General features: G+C 43.1%; 1 protein-coding gene across 2 annotated transcripts in view; it reads right to left on the bottom strand.

Annotated features, from left to right (window-relative positions):
• Positions 1–17674, bottom strand: part of LNX1 (ligand of numb-protein X 1) — a 78321-nt gene extending 60647 nt beyond the window's left edge. Inside the window, exons 1-2 of one of the 2 annotated variants that reach the window (XM_014269162.3) lie at positions 17531–17674; positions 4187–4666 (exon numbers count right to left, since the gene is read on the bottom strand). In XM_014269162.3, coding sequence (XP_014124637.2) covers positions 4187–4572 — 386 coding nt within the window. In that variant the 5' untranslated portion in view covers positions 4573–4666; positions 17531–17674. Of the gene's footprint in view, positions 1–281; positions 814–4186; positions 4667–17530 lie in introns of those variants that run through there. The other variant, XM_005490023.4, reaches the window with a different exon arrangement.
• Positions 17675–19955: the final 2281 nt, after the last annotated feature.

Genomic DNA, 19955 nt, shown 5'->3' with positions numbered 1-19955 from the left:
GAAAAACAAGTTGATAAGGGAGAAAGCAGCTTCATTCAGTACGTCTCAGCTGCTTCCAAGGCAGAAAGCAATGGGGACGTACTGCTATTATTAGCCCTCCGGATGGGAAGCAGCACGGTGTGAAGCTGTTGGCAAGAGGTTGCAGGATTTTCTTCACACGTATGCACAGGCACAGACACACAGGCAGACAGACCCCCAACACTCATGGTGAGCCCCTTCCCGCCACTCAGGTCAGACAGACAGACAGAGAGCACGATGCCAGCGCGACTGTGCGTACTCACAGCTCGGAGTACAAGAAGTGCAGGTTGCCCACATTGTCTATGTAGTTTGCAGGACTTAGCCAAGGTAGGACCAGTAACAGGAGAGCCTTCATTTTCAGTGCAGTGCTGGCACTGCTGCTAGGTTTCCTCCTTCCCACCGTCTCTCTGTGCTGGTGGGACACACCACGAGAAGCTTTCGTGCCAGCCAAGCCCCTTCTAAGCAAGCCTTTCCATTTCAACACAATGGTAGCACATTACGAATCGAGCTTAAATCCCTTAAACGAAGCTACACTGCAAAAATCATTGACCTGTAAGAGGATTACTCGATCTGACTCTCAGATGGGTAGATGTGAGGGTTTAGGGACAGCACAGCGTGGTTGGCGAGACAGTGACTTATGCTGCAGAGGAGAGCGATGCTCGGGGAAGAGACCTGCCTCCTGCAGGATTCAGAGTGGTTCTTCAGAGGCAGCTGGTATGTTTACATCACTGCCCACAAGCAGATGGGTTACGAGCTAAACTGCATCACAGAAGGGTGTAGCTGTCTGACAAGGAGGGGGAAAAAATGCCCCCTGTGGAGTTTTGTAGCAGGCGATATCAGAAGACCACACCTTTTTAAAGTAAAACGCTGCAAAAGATCACAGCCAACTGCTGGCTGTTTGCATCTCAGTCTGAATTCCCCAAATCCGGTCAGATGTTTTTGTACAAACATAAATCTTGTAATAATCCAAGGACATGTCGCTTCTCAGGGTTTTTTTGAAGGATGCAAGAGCAAACATTTTAAATAAGGATGCTTTCAGTTGACTGCTCCATGGTAACCAGTGTTTAAAAAAAATGGTAAAGTTCTCTCATCAATTACAAAGCATAAAACAGCAAGCTCACCTTGTCCCATCAGTGACCTCATCTCTGATCAGGGCAAACTTTTGTTTTCTCTCTGAGAACCAGGACTGGTCTGAACCTGAATAATGCAAGTAATGTGTGGACTGCTGACCACCCTGGTGACCCTAGCAGAGTCTACTTTAATTTATTCACTGAGAACACAATAATATTCTCTGGAGATATCAGGTGGGCTTTGAACTGTTCTTATTGCAGACACCAAATATTTATGATTATTATTGTATTTTTAATTAGCAAAATCATACATTTTCCCTTCCGTCTATTGACTCACAAGAGTTAAAGAGAACAGCATCAGCTCAGTCTGTTTAATCGGTCCCTGGGCATGACAGAGCACAACATTCTTTTCCTCGCCATTAATTGGAGATGGGGTGGCAAGAGAGGTTTCTGCATTTCCAACAATTAAATTAGGCAGAGGCATAATATACCTTAGATGATAATTAATTAATGCTGTGCTTAAAGAAAATAAAGGTACTGTGCAGCATCTGCAAGAACAAGGATGTAGAAGTCTACCTTTAGGGATCACTCAGAATGTTCCCTCTTATTTCTTCCCTCAAGTGGGAATGCTAGTGGTGTTGCAGTACCTGTCCCCTGTAAAGCTGAAACCCCCAACAACAGAAGTTCCCTGTGGTTTCCTATTCTCCTGACTCTGCCCTTTGGCCTTAAGGTAACTCAGCACTCCCAACCCTTCTGAGGAAAAAAAAGCCATGTCATGAGAAGAAAGACAAAAATTGTCCAGCCTATGTAGCAATGTTTTGTACTTGCCTACATTAGAGGCTTTAGGGTAGGAAGACGCTACTGCATCTCTCCAGCCTTCTGCTCCTGGGGTTTGCAAACCTGGGACTGGCGCAGGGAACCTGACACAGGCAAGAGGCAACTGCAAGACATGGTGGGAACACATTCCTGAGACAATTCTTTCTATCTCTGCTTGGGCTCAGGCCAAGCAAGCCAGAAGCACAGGATCTTGCAGATCCTGAGGGGAAGATCCAGGCCAAGCCACTGACATTCAACAGGAAGTGCTAGAATAAAACTTGCCAGGCCTTTACAGGACCAAATAATTGTTTATAGCAGTGCAATTCTGTAAGATATGTAGTGAAGGGTACCTTTACTACCACCTTAAGGCAAAGAAACTAAGACACTAGAGTGACTTGCACATATCCACGTAGGAAAATCAACACTAGAAATCAGAAGTTGTGCTAGCTGTGTGGCTTCCATGCAAAACCCAATATTTCAATTTGCTTATTAATGGGGGTTGGGGGTAAATTGGGAATGGGTGACCTGCTAATTTTATGGCCACAACATCATGTCAAAAAAAAATGGAGACAAGCAGGAAGGTCTAAATCACATTAAATTCAGCTATAGGTATAGCAAAGGGAAAGGGCATTTGCAGTAGGGGTTCAAGATTTTGTGGCTGGAATCTGTATAGAAATGTAATTTCAGTGACAGCAGCTCACAGAAGACTGATAGTCCCCTTACCTGTATTTCTGTTGAAATGAACATTTGAGGCCTGCTAGAGAAGCACTGACCTAAGACATAAAATTATGAGTAACTCTGTTATTTTGTCCCCTTAGCCACACACAGTGGAACTCCCAGAGCACTGCTGGCCTGGGCTGGGGCCTGCTGCCACTGCCTCTTGCACCATGAGCCACAAGTACCCTCACAGGGAAAGCCAGGTCCAGGAATGTGAGGACAAGGGCATCCAAATCCACAAACACCAAACCTCCAGCATGTGAAAATGGTCTCATGACCTTCGCAAGGGATTAATAAACCCATTGCTAAAGTTTGTGGGGTTTTTTTTGGTTTTAGTACTGCAAAATAATCACATTTTTTGTTGGTTAGGATACCATAGCTCAGTGAATATCTTTAAGTGAATAAGTTCCTAGTGACAATCCAGGAAATGAGGTCTCCAGTGCAAATGAGGACAGGTTGAAGGGCAGGCTGCAGAGCCATTTCTGGTTGTGGGTTCACAGGCTGTGAGGGGTGCACTGTGTGAGCACACCTCCACCCTCTGGCTCCCCAGCCATGCTCTGGTCCTCAGTACCGCCATGTCTGTGCAGGACAGCTGGAGCCCTACGCTGGCTGCTCAAGGCTTCCTTCACGTTGCACTTGCAGAAGTACATACCTAGCACCATGATTTACACCTGCAAACTTCTGGGGAATTAATTTCACTGGGTAACAGATACAGCTCACAGAAAAGGGCACATCTTAGACCCCATCTCTCCTCAGGCCTGAGGTGCTGTTATGCAGACTATGCCAAAGTGTTAGTCCGCTATCAGAAATCACAGCCATGAAAGTACCTCTTTACCTTTCTGCCTTCCTTACAAAAGGCAGAACGTGCAAGACAAAAGCAGCAGCCCATGCTTTTACTCTGCAAAACAGAGAATCATTCTGTTCTCCCATTGCAGAGGAACCAAACCGCCCCCTGGAGAGGTCTCTCCCAGAGGCAGGATTGAGAGGCTCCTGGCTACCTCAGGAGGGACAAGGCTGGAGAGGGAGCCCAGACTGTCTCTCAGTGAGCCCCATGGTGCCCTGGGTAAGTGCTCACCTGGAAAAAGGGAGCACTCAGGTTCAAAGACCAATACCAAACTGGAATATTTTCTGCTCTACTTCTCATATAGGTCATTTGTGATTCAAAAAATGTTTGAAGAAAGGGCAATTATAAAACCTTTAATGTGTTATTAAAATATTTATAATGGCTCAGCTTCCCAAAACATGCAGATCTCTTTTGGACTACATACACATTGTCATTGTGCAGCTAACCACAAAGTATTCACTCAGAACTGCTAACAATAGCATGAAGTACCTTACATGCATTGATGCATTTGATTCTAAAAAAAGAGTAAGATATAGCCTACATCTTGGACTATAAATGGACTAAATTCAGCTCAAAATTAATGATGCTGTGTTCATTGGGAGTGAAATAAACAACTCTTTCTTTACATTAACTGTCTATTTTGCCCACTATTAATTGAAGATATTTTTTCCTCTGCTCAAAAAAAGGAGTGAAAAACCAACATCTATCAACAACAACTTACTGGGTTTGGAAATGCTGTTCAAGGTGACCACGTTGCACAACCTCTGAGCAGTGTTCTGTGAAAGGGCAGCTAACCATTAGCTTGTCCAGGAGGTTATTCACTAGTATGCTGGACTTCCTGCACGTCTGGAGAATCACAAGCTTGCGGTCCATGGGACAGAAATCTTTTTCCACAAGGAAGTTTGTAAGGCAGGCTGTGCAGAAGGTATGACCACAGAGCGTGTCTAATGGCTGAAGCAAAGGTTGCAGGCAAATGTGGCATATCAGATCATCATCCACTTCTTCAGCGTAGCTGTACAAGTGGTTTTCTTCCGGTAAATGCGCTTGGCCGCAGGTGACACAGAGTGGCAGGGAGCTGTCCTCCATTTCTTCTTCTTTCTGGCTCATAATCTAAATTGATGCAATTCAAAAGGGGGCAGTGGGAACACCCAACCTGTTTGCTGTTTGTGAGAGCTGTAGCAAGGCTGGTGTGCAGTCAGATCTGTGGGGAGGAAAGCCAAAGGGTTATGCTCTGGGTTCTGTTTCCTTACCATTCTTGCAGTATGTAGCTGGATATGAAGTACATATCAGGTACTAGGAAAGGATTGTGTCTTTGGAATGGGAGAGTGAAGCAAAGAAGGGGGCAGAAAAAAAAGAGATAATTAACTCCAGGGACATATTTTCTCATAAATCTAACTTAATTTACACAGCTACTTTCATAGTAAAGAAATATATCAAAATAGGGAGAAATACTACATGCATTTAATGGTTGAAAACCTTAAACTGGCATATAATTGCAGTTCCAGTCAGATGACTTTGTGGCCACATTACTTCTGCCAGAAAAGTAGCATTGTGTGTGGGCAAACACTGCAAGACTGTGCGCAGAAATACAGGTAAGAATAAAGGTTGCTGGCCAAATTGCCTGTTCAGCACAGCAAGGGAGAGCAGCAGCTTCACCTAATACACACAAGCATACAAACACTGTGTTGTAGCCAAAGGGAGGATAATCTGGGTCGTGAGAATTTAGAGCTTGGGGCCCTGTAGACCATTCTCATACTACAGCAGCAATGGACCTGGACTCCTGCATTCAAAGTTTGCCTGCCTGCAGCCAAACAGTTATAACCATCTGCAGCAGTATAATCAGTTCAAAACTTCATTTGCTCTGCAAAGAACCAAACATCTTACATACTGAAGTCCACAGCACAATGCTAAGTAGTGTATTGCCTATTCCCTTTATAATTTGTCATACAGAAACCCAGTACGTCCCTAGCTAAAAACCCAATTAGCTCTGGCCACAACACCTGCCTGCTGGTATTTTAAAGATGTAAACTCTGTGGGTGGCAGTAAAACCAAAGAGTAATTTGTAGTTTTTACTTGATGAACCCCAACTGCTTGTTGGAGCACTTATGTCTCATTACTTCTATGCTTATTTTGATACACCACTCTGAAAATAAACATGAAGATATAAAATATGCAATGGCCTAATTACTGCTCTTGCTTGAAAATGTAAATCTTATTTGCTGCTCAGCCTTAACACTGTACCCTTGCTTTCAGCTTGACTTAATTTGCTGAGACAATGTGTCGGCCTCAGACACCCATGTCTGAGGGCAAATGAGGGAAAGAATAATAAGAAAAATCTGACTATGACAGAGCATATTTTCATATAAATAAACCCTTATTTTTATGCAAAGCTCATGGGTTCTAAACCTGAGAAATTAAACTTTAACATGGCAGGTTTTCCTGGCATGAAGGTAAAATAATAGCCCCACTAACACTAACCAGATGTTTAAATGTCAAACATTCTCTTCAATGTTTTGCTAGATCTTATTCTTATGAAGCAATTATGTTAAGTGCCTGTTTTTGCTTGCAAGAGAGAGTTCTGCATAAGCTCTGTCTCCTGATTAGCAGTAGCTTCACTGGAATTCAAATCATTGCCTGGTAGAACCCTTGCAAATATTTAAAATATGCCAAACTGGGTCAAATGTTTTCTTTTGTAAAAATATTCACCAGAACTTTATAAGAAGCTCTGTAAAGAAACAAACATCTCTCCATAGTGCAGGTAGCAGCTCCACCTGTTATCTTAATATAGAATTATTATTTAATTCTACTAAGGTGACACACAGCAAAATAAAATGAGATAAAAAATTGTCAGGGGTGGAGACTATCTGGGCACTGTAAGTGGCTCCTGTAGGAAGCTCTTGGATAACTTCTAGATAGAGTGGGGTGGCTGTGGTAGGTGCCCATGCTCTCCACATTCCTCACTCATGGAGGGAGCCTCCAAGTCAACAGGACTGCTTGCAAGAATGGCAACACATGGCTTGGGAACTTCCATGATTCTTAAAATAGATGTAAAATGAATTAGAAACCAATAAAGCATGACAAAAATAGCACTGTGCTATAAGCTTTGTTGTCTTTTACATTTTCAGAATGCCTTGCACCTGGGGCAAGCAGGGCTGTGGGCAGCATCATGCTGTTTCTCCACTCCCCCACCATGTCCTCTTGCACCATCACACACAGGGACGTCTCTGTGGGTGCCTGCCCTATGCCCCACACACCAGAATACAGCAAACTCCAGCATTTTTTGCCTTGTGGATGTTTTCAAGGACGGAATTCTTGCTGCTTGCTGGCAGGAGACCCAGCACACAGCTCCCATCAGCTAACCTGAAAGCTAAAGCCAAAGCCCTGCTCTGAGGAAGGAGCAGCCCCCAGCAACATCTGAGCCACCCCTTCCCAGCCTCATGCCCTAACCCTGGAAGTACCTCTCCTCCACTTTCACATGTCCAACACAGCCATTAGCTACCTCTGGAAACAGTACTGCAGCTCCAAAGCTACTGCAATTATTTTTTGCAATGACAACAGAGAAAGAGAGGCACCACTGCCCTAAGGCCATGTTCTGCTGCAGCAAAAATGATGAGAGAAGCCCCAGAGGAGTCAAAGTCTGACTGTCCTGGCCACGTTACAGATATGCTTTATCAATCTGACATACTAATAATGCAATGCTAGTGGAAAAGGGCAGGTATGAGAAGTTGTACCTGAATTTTACAATGTTTACGTAAATTACAAATACTTGCTACAGCACAGGGAAACAAAACTATCCACATTTATTAGTAACAGGCACTGAGTTTTTAGGACATTAAATTCAAGTCAATGAGGTCTATTATTTAGAAAATTTTGACTACATACTAGTATAAACTCTGGAAAAGAAATCTCAGCCCCTTCTGGCTAACTTGGTCCACATTCACCATGAACCTTCATAAACTGCTGGACATATCAAGCAATCGAATGATTGCCATCTTTGGGAAGTGATTATCCCACCAAAAGTGTTAGCATGGAGGGCGTGTGATGGAACCGTCACATAGATTCACTCAGAGGCAGATGTTCTTTGCAATGTTTGCAGTCACTTGTATTTATAACATTTATTTGCTGTCATATAATAGCTACATAATTAGTATCACATCCTTTTAGGAAGCTTAAAGTCTTAATTCCTCCTGAATATTGTAGAAGAGAGGGGAGAAGGGATTTAAATTTGAGCTATTGGTTGCTAGTGCATCTTTCTACTTCTTCCAGTACCTATGAATAAAAAACAAAAATACACTTTGAGCAAGAAAACCTGCATAGGTAGATGATAAACCACCGTGAAACAGGAAATGTAATAATTTACATTATTAGAACCTCTATTCTTCAAGCCCTGTCCTTGAGGGAGGAAGAGATGGGAAAACAGAGGGAAGGAATCCTATGTTCCTTTGAGTTGGTGTCAGCCACCACTGGCAGCCTCAGTGGAACATGGATGTCACCTCGTGCTTCTTGTAGTCAGAGCCATACTGACAGAGGGTGGTTCTTGCAGGATCATTGGCAGGAGAGGCTTTTAGAGGAGGTGTGGGCCCATGCCTAAGCAGGCATCACCAGCATTTGCCACTTCCCTGCTGTGCAGGAAGATTTCAACAACTCAGGTCCCAGGTTTAGCACGGTTCTATAGCACCTAGCACAGATTGGCTTGGATAAAGAAAATCTAGTACTGATTTGTAAGAATGTCACAGTGCTGTGACACTGTGGTGAACCAAGCTTCAGTCCAAGGCCTGAAGCTCAAGAATACAGTGCAAATGATGAAGGAAGAACATTGTTATCTGGATATCTACATTGCCAAGTTTTCAGCCACAAGCTGTAATAACAATGCTCACATCAGGGCATAAAATAACCCCAGGGCCGTGACCACAGTGAAAAGCACTGTCATGATAACCTATTTTTAAAAAAGTTACCCAACAGGCTGCACTGATTTGAAGAAGTTTGCATCTTAATGGTCTTCACCGCTTAGGAATTTGCAGCCACCAGAAGCACTCACGAGAATGACAGAACAAACCCGCACAAAAAGCCTGGACAGTAAACACAAAGAGTAGGTAGAGAGAATGCCTTTCATCTCCTTGCAATAACAAACCCATAGTTATCCCATCCCAGTGAAGCATTTAACCAATCTTAAGCTAAATTCTGACTTACCACCACAGCTACATTGGCAGCAGTGTAGCAAGAAGAGGGCTGGCCTAGCAGAGTGGCAGAACCCCACTGCTTCTGCCCAGCCACTGTCAAATATTAACCCAGCAGGTCAGGAGGCTGCACTTGGAAGTAGCGTGGCACAAAATGGGAGAAACTTCAGGTAGCAAAAAATGAGTAACAAAACCTAAGGGAAAAGCAGTTAAGTGATGAAAGATGTTGTGGAAATGGCTATCATAGAAAGAACAAAACAGATGCCTAAAGGTCAGTGACATGGAGCCTGGAGGAGCAGCTGCCGGCTTAAATCACAAATGGAGAAAGATAAGGCAGTGAGCAGGCAGCACTGGAAAACAGAGGAGTGAAACAGATGAGCTACAGAGCAGTAAGAGGAATTTAGCTCCAGTAGTTCATTCTGAAGGAGTACAGCTTGGTGGTAATGAAATCTTCAGTCAATGGTAAAACTGGCCAGCATGTATAAAGGAAATGGATTCTAAAGAGCATAGCAAGATTGACAAAAGTTTGTTTTGTAGCTTGGTTTTCTCTCTGTGTTTAAGTGACACTTTTTATTAATGTTACTATTTTATGCACACTCAGAGCATGTGTATAACAAATCCTGTATCTGCAGATTCAAACAGATGCCTTTTCACACCCTGTTTCTCTGCTGTACAACCCATGGGAGATAGAGGTTCTACTGACAGAGCTGTTGTACTCTTCTTAGCTAAATTGTGACAGCAAAGTCATTCTGCATCCTTCCCCCAGTCCCAGCATGGGCTCTTATCTCCTACAAATGTGTATCTCTGAGTGACTCACAGCCATCCATTTATGTGGGCCAGTAAGGCAGTGCATGGCCAAAAGGGCCGGCCCACAGGCATGTAAGGAAACTGCCCTGCCACAGCAGCATTCACAGCTGCCAGGTAAGGGTAGGAGCTCCTTATTCTTCCAGAGAGGCTTTTACCTGGCCTTCCTTTCACCACACTAGCTGTGAGCATGCTGCAGCAATGCCTGCCTTCCTTGACAATCAGCTTCTTTGCAGAGGGCTTGGAGACTGCCATCTTGTCTGTGTTAACAAATATGCACATCAAATTGCTAGGAGGCTGAACAGCTTTCACAGCTACAGAATTAACTCTTTAATGAAGCCCCAGCCCAGCTGCCACTGGCTAGATGCGGGCAGGTTAGATGTGGGCATTGTCCCCATCTAGTGGCTTGCCCTCACTGGGGAGGGGAGTGGCTCATGGCTAGGAGGGAGCAGAGGAGAGGTTCTCCCTCACCCTCCCAAGCAAAAGCACAACAGTCCCCCAGTTAGGCAGGGTTAGCTGTGACCTTCTTGCTCCTGCCAGAATCTGGGTTGCCAGATCACATCACTTATTTAATATTCATGGTTTTATAATGAAGTATGAGGTTGAATGCTTTTAGAAAACTCTTTGCCATTAGTAAAATGGGAACTGTTTTGAGTTCCTACTTTTCATCAAAGTGTCTTCCCTTGTAACAGCCTCCCAGGTTTACCATTACCATGGCTTGTACCAACTGCTTTGCTCAAACTGAAGTTTTTTATAGATTACACTGACTTTACTTTTCAAGGTGGTACTATACAACAGTTGTGGGAAACATTATAGAGTGATCCACACTTCAATGATATGTATTACACAGGATTTTAGATAAAAAAAGACAGTGATTATTCACATTTCAAAGACCTGGTTATAAAATATCATGGAATAATTTGCACCAATCTTGGCACAGCTGCACTAAAGGCCAAAGGGGTGAATCAGTTTGCCTAGACTTGAAACCTTATTTGAAAGAAGTTTATAAAACATTAAGGTGCCCAAAATCTTATCATCATGACTTCTGACCAGAATTCCTCCTGTGTATAGTCTACTCTCTCTTTTTCCCCCGCTTTTCCACTTATTTTTAAATCTAGTCTGACTAAAGAAGAATCACAACACTCTTTTTCTGCCTGATGTGTAATTAGATGGAGATTTGTTATGGGCAGAGGCAAGACACATACCTTCAGGTAAAAAGCCAGTAGCTGGAGGAGAGTTGTGAATCCTGGAGATATCATTTTAGCAGGTAAGAATTCATCTTGACTTTTAAGATGATAGGAAAGACTGTTATAACTGGCTCTTAGAGGAAAAGAATTGTATTTAAAAGTTCAGCACATCAGTACAGAATGTGTCTGAGACCACAAACAGGAGCTCCAAAACCTCTCCTCTGCCTGGCCCCAGTTTTAAGACAGCCGTTCTTCCAAAGTTATTAATAGTCAAAAAGTCTTTCTCAGAGCTTATAACAATCAAAGTACTTTGCAGAGCCTTTAGTGATGAAAGGCATTTCCAACTGAATAGAAAAATCCATTGCTACAGTACAGTAGGTGAATAACCCCAACTTTTTAAGTTGTAGCTCAAGCTGTGAGACCCAACAGCAATGTCATACTGCTCCTGCACACAAAGTAACTTCTAAAACCAGAACCAGACTGTTCGAAAAGATTTTTTTTTTCTCTGTGGCTCATGCTGGAATTTACGGAATTAACCAATGTTGGAAAAAGTTTTGTGTTGTGGAATTATGTAGCTGAAATGCCTGTTAGGAATGTATGGAAATATATTTGGCTGTTTTGTCTGTCTCTCACATGCCCACGCAAACCTGGATTGCTCTTTCTGATGATTTCATGGATACAAAACTTTACTCAGCATGTTAAAATGAAAAAAAAAAAAATCAGCCCAGAAGTACTGACAATATTAGGAACAGCTGGACAAGATCTGAGTGAAGAGAAGATCTGAGTAAGACAGTACATATCTGTCAGGTTAAGTATTCCTTAGTATAAGGAAAATGTCCTAGGAATGAACTCACCTCAGTAGAAAGCAGTACTTCCAAGAAGACTTGTTGCTGGCATGCCTCTAGTTGTCAAATACTGATGGTTAAGGTAGTAACTTCTGTTTCTTGCTCTTTTCAAAGCTCAGTAAGCCCAGACTTATGCCAGAACTAAAAGCTCAGACTCCAAGAGCGAAGATGAGTTGTAGCAAAATGGGCAGGCTGTGGGTAACTGCTTCCCAAAGGCACACAGTCTACCTGCTCAAAGGAAGTCAATCATGTGGTGGAAGCAAGGCTATGTGAGCAATTATGATTGACTCCTCAAGGGCTTCCTAAACATATGCTCATCCTAATTGACATAATAAATGCCATTGGCATTTCACATAGTAAATTACAAAATGACATGGCTAGTTATGTAACAAAAGGTGCACCTCCACTCCGATTTGGCTGATTGCTCCGGCTGGCTTTGCCAACACTGGCAGCCTCACAAATACCTCAAGCTGCTTTCAGCCATTTGAGCAGATGACAGAACTGTATTTTTGTGGCTGGACAACCACGTGTCCCAGCTGCCTTCTAAGATGCCAGTAAGCCAGGAACAGGTACAGCATGCAAGCTGCAAGGGGGAGAGCGCCCCTGGTCCCTGCTGCAGGTGTGTCTGCTGTGTCTCTGTGATGGGCACTGCAGACCGCGTGTGCTCTGAGCAGGCTGCCCTACTTAACTTTAAAATAAAAATACAATAGGCAGAGTAAATTGCATGGGATTGTGAAAATCTTAACTTAATACAGCTTCACAGTAAATCTTAATCTGTTTTTGCAATCCTCTCCCAGGGCCCCAAGTGGGTCAGCAAGGAAGGTGGGTGATGCTACTATGCTCCCAGAGAGGGGAGAAAAGAGGGAGCATATGAAGAAGGCACAAAAGAGAAGTGGAAGACTTCTTCCCCTCAGGACACTGAAACCTTACACCTCAGCCTGGCTCCCGGTACCTGCCACCCTCAGACCACACAGCATCTCCTCACATGTGACCACGAGATAACATTTAATAGCTACAAAGCACGGAGCATGTGATGGATAACCCTGCTAATAACACATAATAAAGTAAACTGTGCTTTAATTACACTGTGCCTTTACAACTGCTTCTCTGATGCAGGAGTTTCTTAATACTTGGCAAACTGCTTAATGAGTTCTCACAACACCCTGTGGGGACCTTTTTTTAGAAGCAACCCACATGGTTAGAAGCACCTACTTGGGTAGGTGAGCAGGGGAAGGGGAGTTGGCTGCCCCCATGCCAGTGGGGCCAGTGCCCATATTCTGTCACAGGAATCCTTGTGCAGCAAGGTGGCCACAGAGATGCTCTTAGACCTGATCTGAGGGAAAGCCCCCACAAACTCCTGACTTCTAGGATTGCATTCTCTGCTTTATGGACATGCACCTGCAGGGGAGACAGCAGAAACTTGCAGCAGTTGGCTCCCCAGAGTAACTTGTCTAAATAATAGAAGCAAATGCCTGGGTTAAAACCTCTGGCTCGTTGCACTCAAAGGAAAAATTAGGCAAATTCAGTGGAACAAGGATTTAATCATCTGTATCTCAAGTTTATTTATGTTTCACCTAACTCCTGTACTATGATTTAGATGTAATTATTATATTATACCGTATTAAATAATGAAAATTATTGTTAAATATTATATACTATATACAATTAAAATTATAGGTATGTAATTGTCTATAACCTAAATTATACTTGAATCTTATTCTTTCCTCCTCCTGCTACTTGGGTCCACAAAAATGACTAAATAAACAAATCTTGAGCAGAAAAAACGGTCCCTATTGAAGAACTGCATGGCACAGTGACACTCTGCTGTTTAAAACAACACAATCTGAAAGCATTCCTTGCCACTCAGTCCCAGGGTCACAACTGCTGGGGCCCAGTCCCACTCAGGACTCTGGATAAAGGAGGGCACAAGCCCTGGTCAGGTAGTCAGCAGGTAAACTTGAACAACTTAGGGGAGTGGTACAGACTAGGGGAAGCCTTCAAAAAGATGGGAAAACACACAGTATGCAGCCATAAATAGAAATTTTGGTGGACAAGGGAAAGAAACTTTGATGACCTTACAATTTTGTGCACTGCTAAGTACTGAATATCACATTTAAGAAAAATGTACTCTTGGGAAGAGGGAGATAAACTGGACACTGAAGAGGCTGAACCCAGCAGCCCAGTTACTGTGGTCTGACTGTCAGTTTTATGGGGCTGACACAAGTTACATTTTGGCTCTTGAACAGACCTCTCTTACAAAGTATGCTGACAGTGCCCATTTTATCTGATGGTAGTCCCTATTGCTCATTTGGGAGTCAGGTGTGCAGTAGAGCTTATAGATCTGTTTAAAATGTAAAGGACTGGGTAAACCTAAAGTATTCAAGCAGGAGTGGAAGCAGATCTCTCTAGATGAGGCTGTGCAATAGTTTCTGTTCCACGGCATCTTTTTTTTGTAGCAGGATAATGACTAAGCTCCCTGCCCAACAAAAGTCTCAGCAAGTAAATTTTGTTTATTATAGTGACCAAACCCTCAGACACCAAAACACATCCTGTAAAGCCTGGTTCTGTCTTCATCTGCTCAGTGCTGGGAAGCAACATCCCTGAGTGTGGTACTACTCACTGGACTTGATTAATCACTGCTTTAATTGGGGCCTCATGGGAACTCCCCCAAAGCCCATTGCTAATTAACATGCATGTGTTGCTGATGGCCTTGTAATATTCCCCTTAACAACAAGAGGCTTAGTAAGGTTTTGTCAGCCAGGACACACGAGTGACACCAGCCTGGGAAAGATAGTTAGGTCTGTGGCTGAGTTAATATCTGCTTCCAGAACCGGTTCTGTGGGTATGGAGACCAATTGTGTGCTGTCTAGTCCCGTGATGAGAAACCAATTAGGAATTACATGCTCAAATTGTCCTGCTTCCTGTATCCTTTCTCACAATCAGATGTTATCTGCTGTGTGCAGGCAGGCAAGGGGATTTTTTAATTCTTTGAAATTCCTCCTGCAAGTCATATTTATTTCAGTGCCTCAGACCCTTTTTGACTGGATCTAAACTGAGATATTCTTTTAAATAGCAGTAGTGTGATTAGATGAGTTCTCAGAAACTATGAGAACCCAAAGCTACACTTTCCAGCACTGGGTTCTACCTGTAAAGTCCTGTGAGAACTGATACTATGAAATATATAGTACTAAATCAGATTTGTAGTAGGAAACAAAATAAGATAATAGCATCACCTATACTTTTTTTAACATCAGCATTTTAACACAATCTATACCATGTAGCTGTAAGCATGGAAAGCAAAAGGTTGGGGAAAAGATAAGCAAAAAGTTGCCAGGAATTATATCTAAAATCAATCAAAATTTATCTGCTTTCAAACAAGCCATTTTCTGAAAGATATACCAATCCAGACAGAGAAATTGGAAGCATTCCTTAATAACAAATTTCTGGCAGATAAAACCTATTTATTTTATCAAGAATCTTTGTTTCAGTAAGAATGTTGTGGGTGTATTAAAGTCAAATTGGAGGACTAATGAGAGGATTCCATGAACAGATAGGTAGGAAATTTGAGTATTTAGCTCCTTATAAAGGAGGAATTGATTTTTACTCAGTGGGATGAGAACGGTACACAATGGGAAGCAGTTGTACACAACAGGAACTGCCAACCAGCCATTCCCTGAACATGTTTTGAAGGTGAAAGTTTGTCTTCTGTGCTGAATCCTTTTGAATCCCATGATTCAGATAATGATTGCTTTTGCAGATTCACGTTGAGCCTTTAGGGAAAGCCTTGGAAAGATGAACTGCATATATGTCCATCCCAGCTTCTAATTTCTGTGAAAGAGCTGCAAACAAGTGCTCAGTCAGACTGCATTGCAGGACACCAGTGTCCCCCTTTAACAGGAGTCGGGTCTCATTACCTCCTCAAAAGGCTCTGGCCACAGAGTCCCTCCAAATGAGCCACAGGCCTCCCTGTGCCCCGACAGAGAGAGGAGCCAGGTGGCAGCACCCAGCCCTGCACACAAGGCTGACATCTCCAGAAACACCAGACTGCTTCTCTCCAGCAGCCAGCCTTGAGGAGACCCTCTACATTCGAAAGCCTGTATTAATTTACTTTCCTTCTGGAAACAATGCTGCTTGATTTCCTGGTTTGCAGTGAAATGGAGCTAATCTATCATCTCATCCTGCGTGCAAAATTTATTTCCATTTTACTACAGAAAAGCTATGCTAGGGAAGATGCCAGCACATTCAAACCTCTTCCAAAAGACAATTCAATTTTCTTTTCTAGTAGATGATCACAACTCAGAGCCAGGAACATTCCTCTTTCCAACTCTGTGCTACAACGAAGTCCTGGTGCAGTTAATGTTCAAACACATGGGCTTGGAACACCCTTACAAAAGCAGAGCCCACATGAGCAAAGGGGAGGACACTTCTACAGGACCACAAACAAGGAAGAGAAATTAGCAGTGGGAGAGTATTTTCAGGGGGCAAGGATAAGACAACAGTGAGACAAGATTTCCCAGATTGAATCAATTTATATCTTTGGAAAATACACGTAGGCTCTGAGGTTTGGAGTGGAAGAATAAAATAGCAAATTAGTAACAGATCACTTCCTTGGGAAGAATTTTCAGTCTTAGGAAAGTAGATGGGAGTATTGAGGATACAACTCCTCACACATCAGCAGCTTTCCAAATTCCTGACAGGGATTTCTGGCTTTTATTTGCAGATCAGCATTTGTGCTTTTCCAGCAACAGCAGATAAGAGACACTGCTGTTTCAATAAAGTGACGGAACTGCCTTGATGTTGTTCTGTGTGAACCTGAGTGAGCAAATGAAAATTGTTTTGGGCGGTGGGAGCTCCATTTCTACAAAAGTTTGTGGGAACGCAAGTGCCTTGCATGGTGCCCAGAACAGTCACCTATGGTTATCCTGCCTTTCCTGCTGTTGAAGGAAGCCTTTCCTAGTTATCAGGCACCATAGAAGAACAAGACATACAAGTCTAATATGCACCTTTTCTGGTTTTGTGTTTTTCTTTGGCAGATGTAAAAGTGGCTAAGAGCTTGATGCAAGCAGTCCATCCCTGGTCATTAAAAACAACCCAAAACATTAGGAAGTTTAAACATGTGAGTACTCTAAGTATACATTCTGCTGAGTGAGGATGTCCACATATCTACATTGCTGTTCTGGGTTCTGAGTTGGCACTGTGAATTTACATGTTCTCACATGAACAATCAGTCTTATGGATAGAAATAAAACTTATGAGAAGTTATGCCTATTCATATATATTCACAGGTTTGCAACCGCTGCATATACTGGTACTGAATTACAAGATGTTTTGAATAAAGAACTGAGTGTAAGCTTAAGTGTGAAGAGCATAATTTAAAGATAAAAACGAAATCAAGTTCTCTTGTTTTTCTCACCTCAGCTGCAGTTCTATGCATAAAATCAAGCAGGAAGATACAGCAGTGGTGAATGTAGCCTCAATTTACCTCCTGCAGCTGCAGCGAGACTTTGTGGGTTTTAACCTGGGGGAGGGGAAGAAATGGGTTTCCAGAGGATTAATAAAGCGATGGGCTAAAGCAGCTACACTACAAATGGCACCTCTCCACAAATAATTGTTTGGATTTCAACACACTTTACTGAAGAAATTGACCTTCTTAGCAACAGGGAGGACAGAAACCCAAGCACATCTAGCTAACAAAAAGGCTCTGAACTAAGCAGTGGTTTTGCCCACCAGCATGTATGTATGTAAGTGGTATTTTAACACTGCCTACCAAGACGAACAGCAACCTACGGGTATGTTACATAAAACAAACTCTACATTAGGCTGTGGGGAAGCTGAATCATTAATGACAGACACAGTAGATATTTATCACTGCCTGGCTGCATGGCACTCTAGAGTGTGCAGGCTGAGGTTTGGACCCACTCCCCCACCACTAAACGGGGCTGGATTGTTTACCAGAGCATTTTTGACACCTTTGCTCCTCTGGAAGAACCCACAGCAAGCTCGAGGGGAAAAGCAGGAGCAGGGCAAAGGAAGATGCAAGCTTTGAACTCACGTGTGTGGCCCTGCCGTGTCTCCCGTGCGCCGCAGGGCGAGGGGCAGGTGCAGAATCAGCAGGCAGGGGCTGGCATGGCTGGGCAGGGCCGGGGCTCAGCCCCCTCTGTGGGCACACAGTGCTGCTGCCCCTGTCACACGGCGAGGCCTGTGGCATGACAGAAGGCACAGAAAAGGTGAATTGCATAAACCTGAGCAATTTAAGGTTTAAAAGGCCACACCCTCCCGGTCATGTCTCCCGCAGGCAGATAAGCGTCTGCAGGTTGCTCATACAACAGTGTAACTTGAAGCTTTTACTTTTCTTTCCGGCATATGCCAAAGTTCATTTTCAGTCAGGTTTTCTTTTCTTCTTTTCTTCTTCTTTTTCTTCTTCTTTTCTTCTTTTCTTCTTCAGCATTTCTTTTCTTCTTTTAACCTGACAATCAACCTGGCTCAAATCTAACAAATACGAGTGGACCATCCTAAAAATTGCTTCAAGGCAGAAGATTCATGTTGGCTTTCCCCTTCAAAAAGGAAGATGGGGTCCACAAGTACTAATCCAGAATCTGTAGTTTGGAATCTGATTCTTCAGCTTGTTCCTGTATTGTTCCTATTCTGTTACTTGGTGGTGAACACTTGAACCATGTAAGAGCAATTTGTAAACTCCAGAATCACCTGTCTGTTAACAAGCTCTGTTAATTTTCTGAACATTGCAAAATTAAGGCTGCATCAAACCCTCTTACCCTGTAATTTTCAGTTTAAAAAGCACCCAAGAAGGGGATAAAATATTGTACTGTAGATGAGGCGTCATGCTGCTACACTGTGATGCAACAGCTGAATGAAAAAACAGCACCAGCAAAAAAGATCTTCTTTTCAAGAAAAATTTTCAATAGATGAAAAGAAACCCTGATCTTACAACTACATGAATCACTAATAAATGCAATGATTTCAGCCATCTTAAGCATTTGTTCCTAAGGAAGGAAGTATTATTCAGGAAGCAAAGCAGCTTTGGAGATGGATTTGAATCAAGCAACTGCAGTGTACCATGAAAACAGGCAGGAGGAAATCCCCAGCCTTCAATATAAACATCTATGGCCACCAGGTCTTGGCCTCCAATTTATTCTTACACAAGTTTGTTTCCCTTCAAACATTTTAAAAGCATTATTTGTGACTATATAATCTCTTGATAAATATTTATTTAAAGAAACCATCAAGGGACACGTCAAGTCCTACCAGCAAGTGTGACAGCCATACCCTTAGCTGGATGGATGCTTCCTTGCAGTAGTATTTGCCTTTTCTGCCCTGACAGCACAGCAGCTCAGCTCCAAGTTGCTCAAGAAAACGTGGGATGGGCTCCTGCCAAGCCAGCCTACCAGTGTACAGTTGTTCCAAAGCCAGGCAGTGCTGTGCTGGATCTGGGGCACTGTGCAGCTGCTGCTCTTCCCCCAGGATGGGTGCAGGATGGAGAGACACAGCCCGCACGGGACCAGATGTCCGTGGCAGTCACAAGGCCAGATATGCAAACCTCATGCGTCAGCCGTCTGCAAAATTGAACTATGCATATGAAATGTACTTTAAAAACATGCTTAAGCTACAGAAGCTTAAACATTAGCAAATACATCCCCACAGAGCAAAGCCTGTGTTTAAATCCTTCCTCACATGGGAGGTCTCTGAGGCTGCTTGCCCCAGATTAGGAAGCCCAGAGCCCTGTTGTCACAAGTGACCACATCAGATGCTCAGTTACAGACCTAATTTCCACCCTAGCAACTAGCCAAGTTTGCCCTCCCTCCCACTGCTGGGAGGCTTTTCTAAGTTTCCAGACTAAGGGCCAGCTCAAACTTATTTGTTCTCACGCTAATGTTACTGAATTGCTTAAATTGCCTTTCCTATCTCATGATATGCTTTCCTGTTTTCCTTTCCACTCAAATTCTCTACGTCTCTGCTCTGACTAAAAGGCTCTCTGCTCTCCTGCTCACACAAACAGCCCCCTTGGGCACTCATTCCTGTCCAAATTCTTCACTCTGGAATGGCATTTATACTTCTTTATGTATACCAGGCAAATTATTTTCCTAGAAGGTGAGTTATTTATTGGCTCTGAACCAAATTGCTGGTGAGCTCTTTGACACCTGTTGATGGAAGATCCTAGCTAAACCTGTCTTTCATCTGCTGGGAAGGAGCATAGAAGAACCTCCTTTAAACTACAGCGTGTGCACTGTATTATTTATCAGTTCCTTCCTTTGCCTACAGCAGATTTTCTTCACCAACATCACAAAAAGAGAGAACATTTTCCTGCTACAATTCATTAATTTGCACCAAAATGACAGGGTATCATAGATCTGACTGGTGCATTGACACCTGTTTGATAAACTTCTAATTTCCTGGTATAGATTCATACATTGGAGGCAGGAAAACGTTACGTATTTAGCTGTTTAATTTTAAAATAAATC

This window comes from Zonotrichia albicollis, chromosome 5, assembly GCF_047830755.1.
Source record: "Zonotrichia albicollis isolate bZonAlb1 chromosome 5, bZonAlb1.hap1, whole genome shotgun sequence".
NCBI classification, from domain to species: Eukaryota; Metazoa; Chordata; class Aves; order Passeriformes; family Passerellidae; genus Zonotrichia; species Zonotrichia albicollis.
The sequence above is the reverse complement of the archived record's forward strand: the minus strand, read 5'-3'. Positions and strand labels throughout refer to the sequence as shown.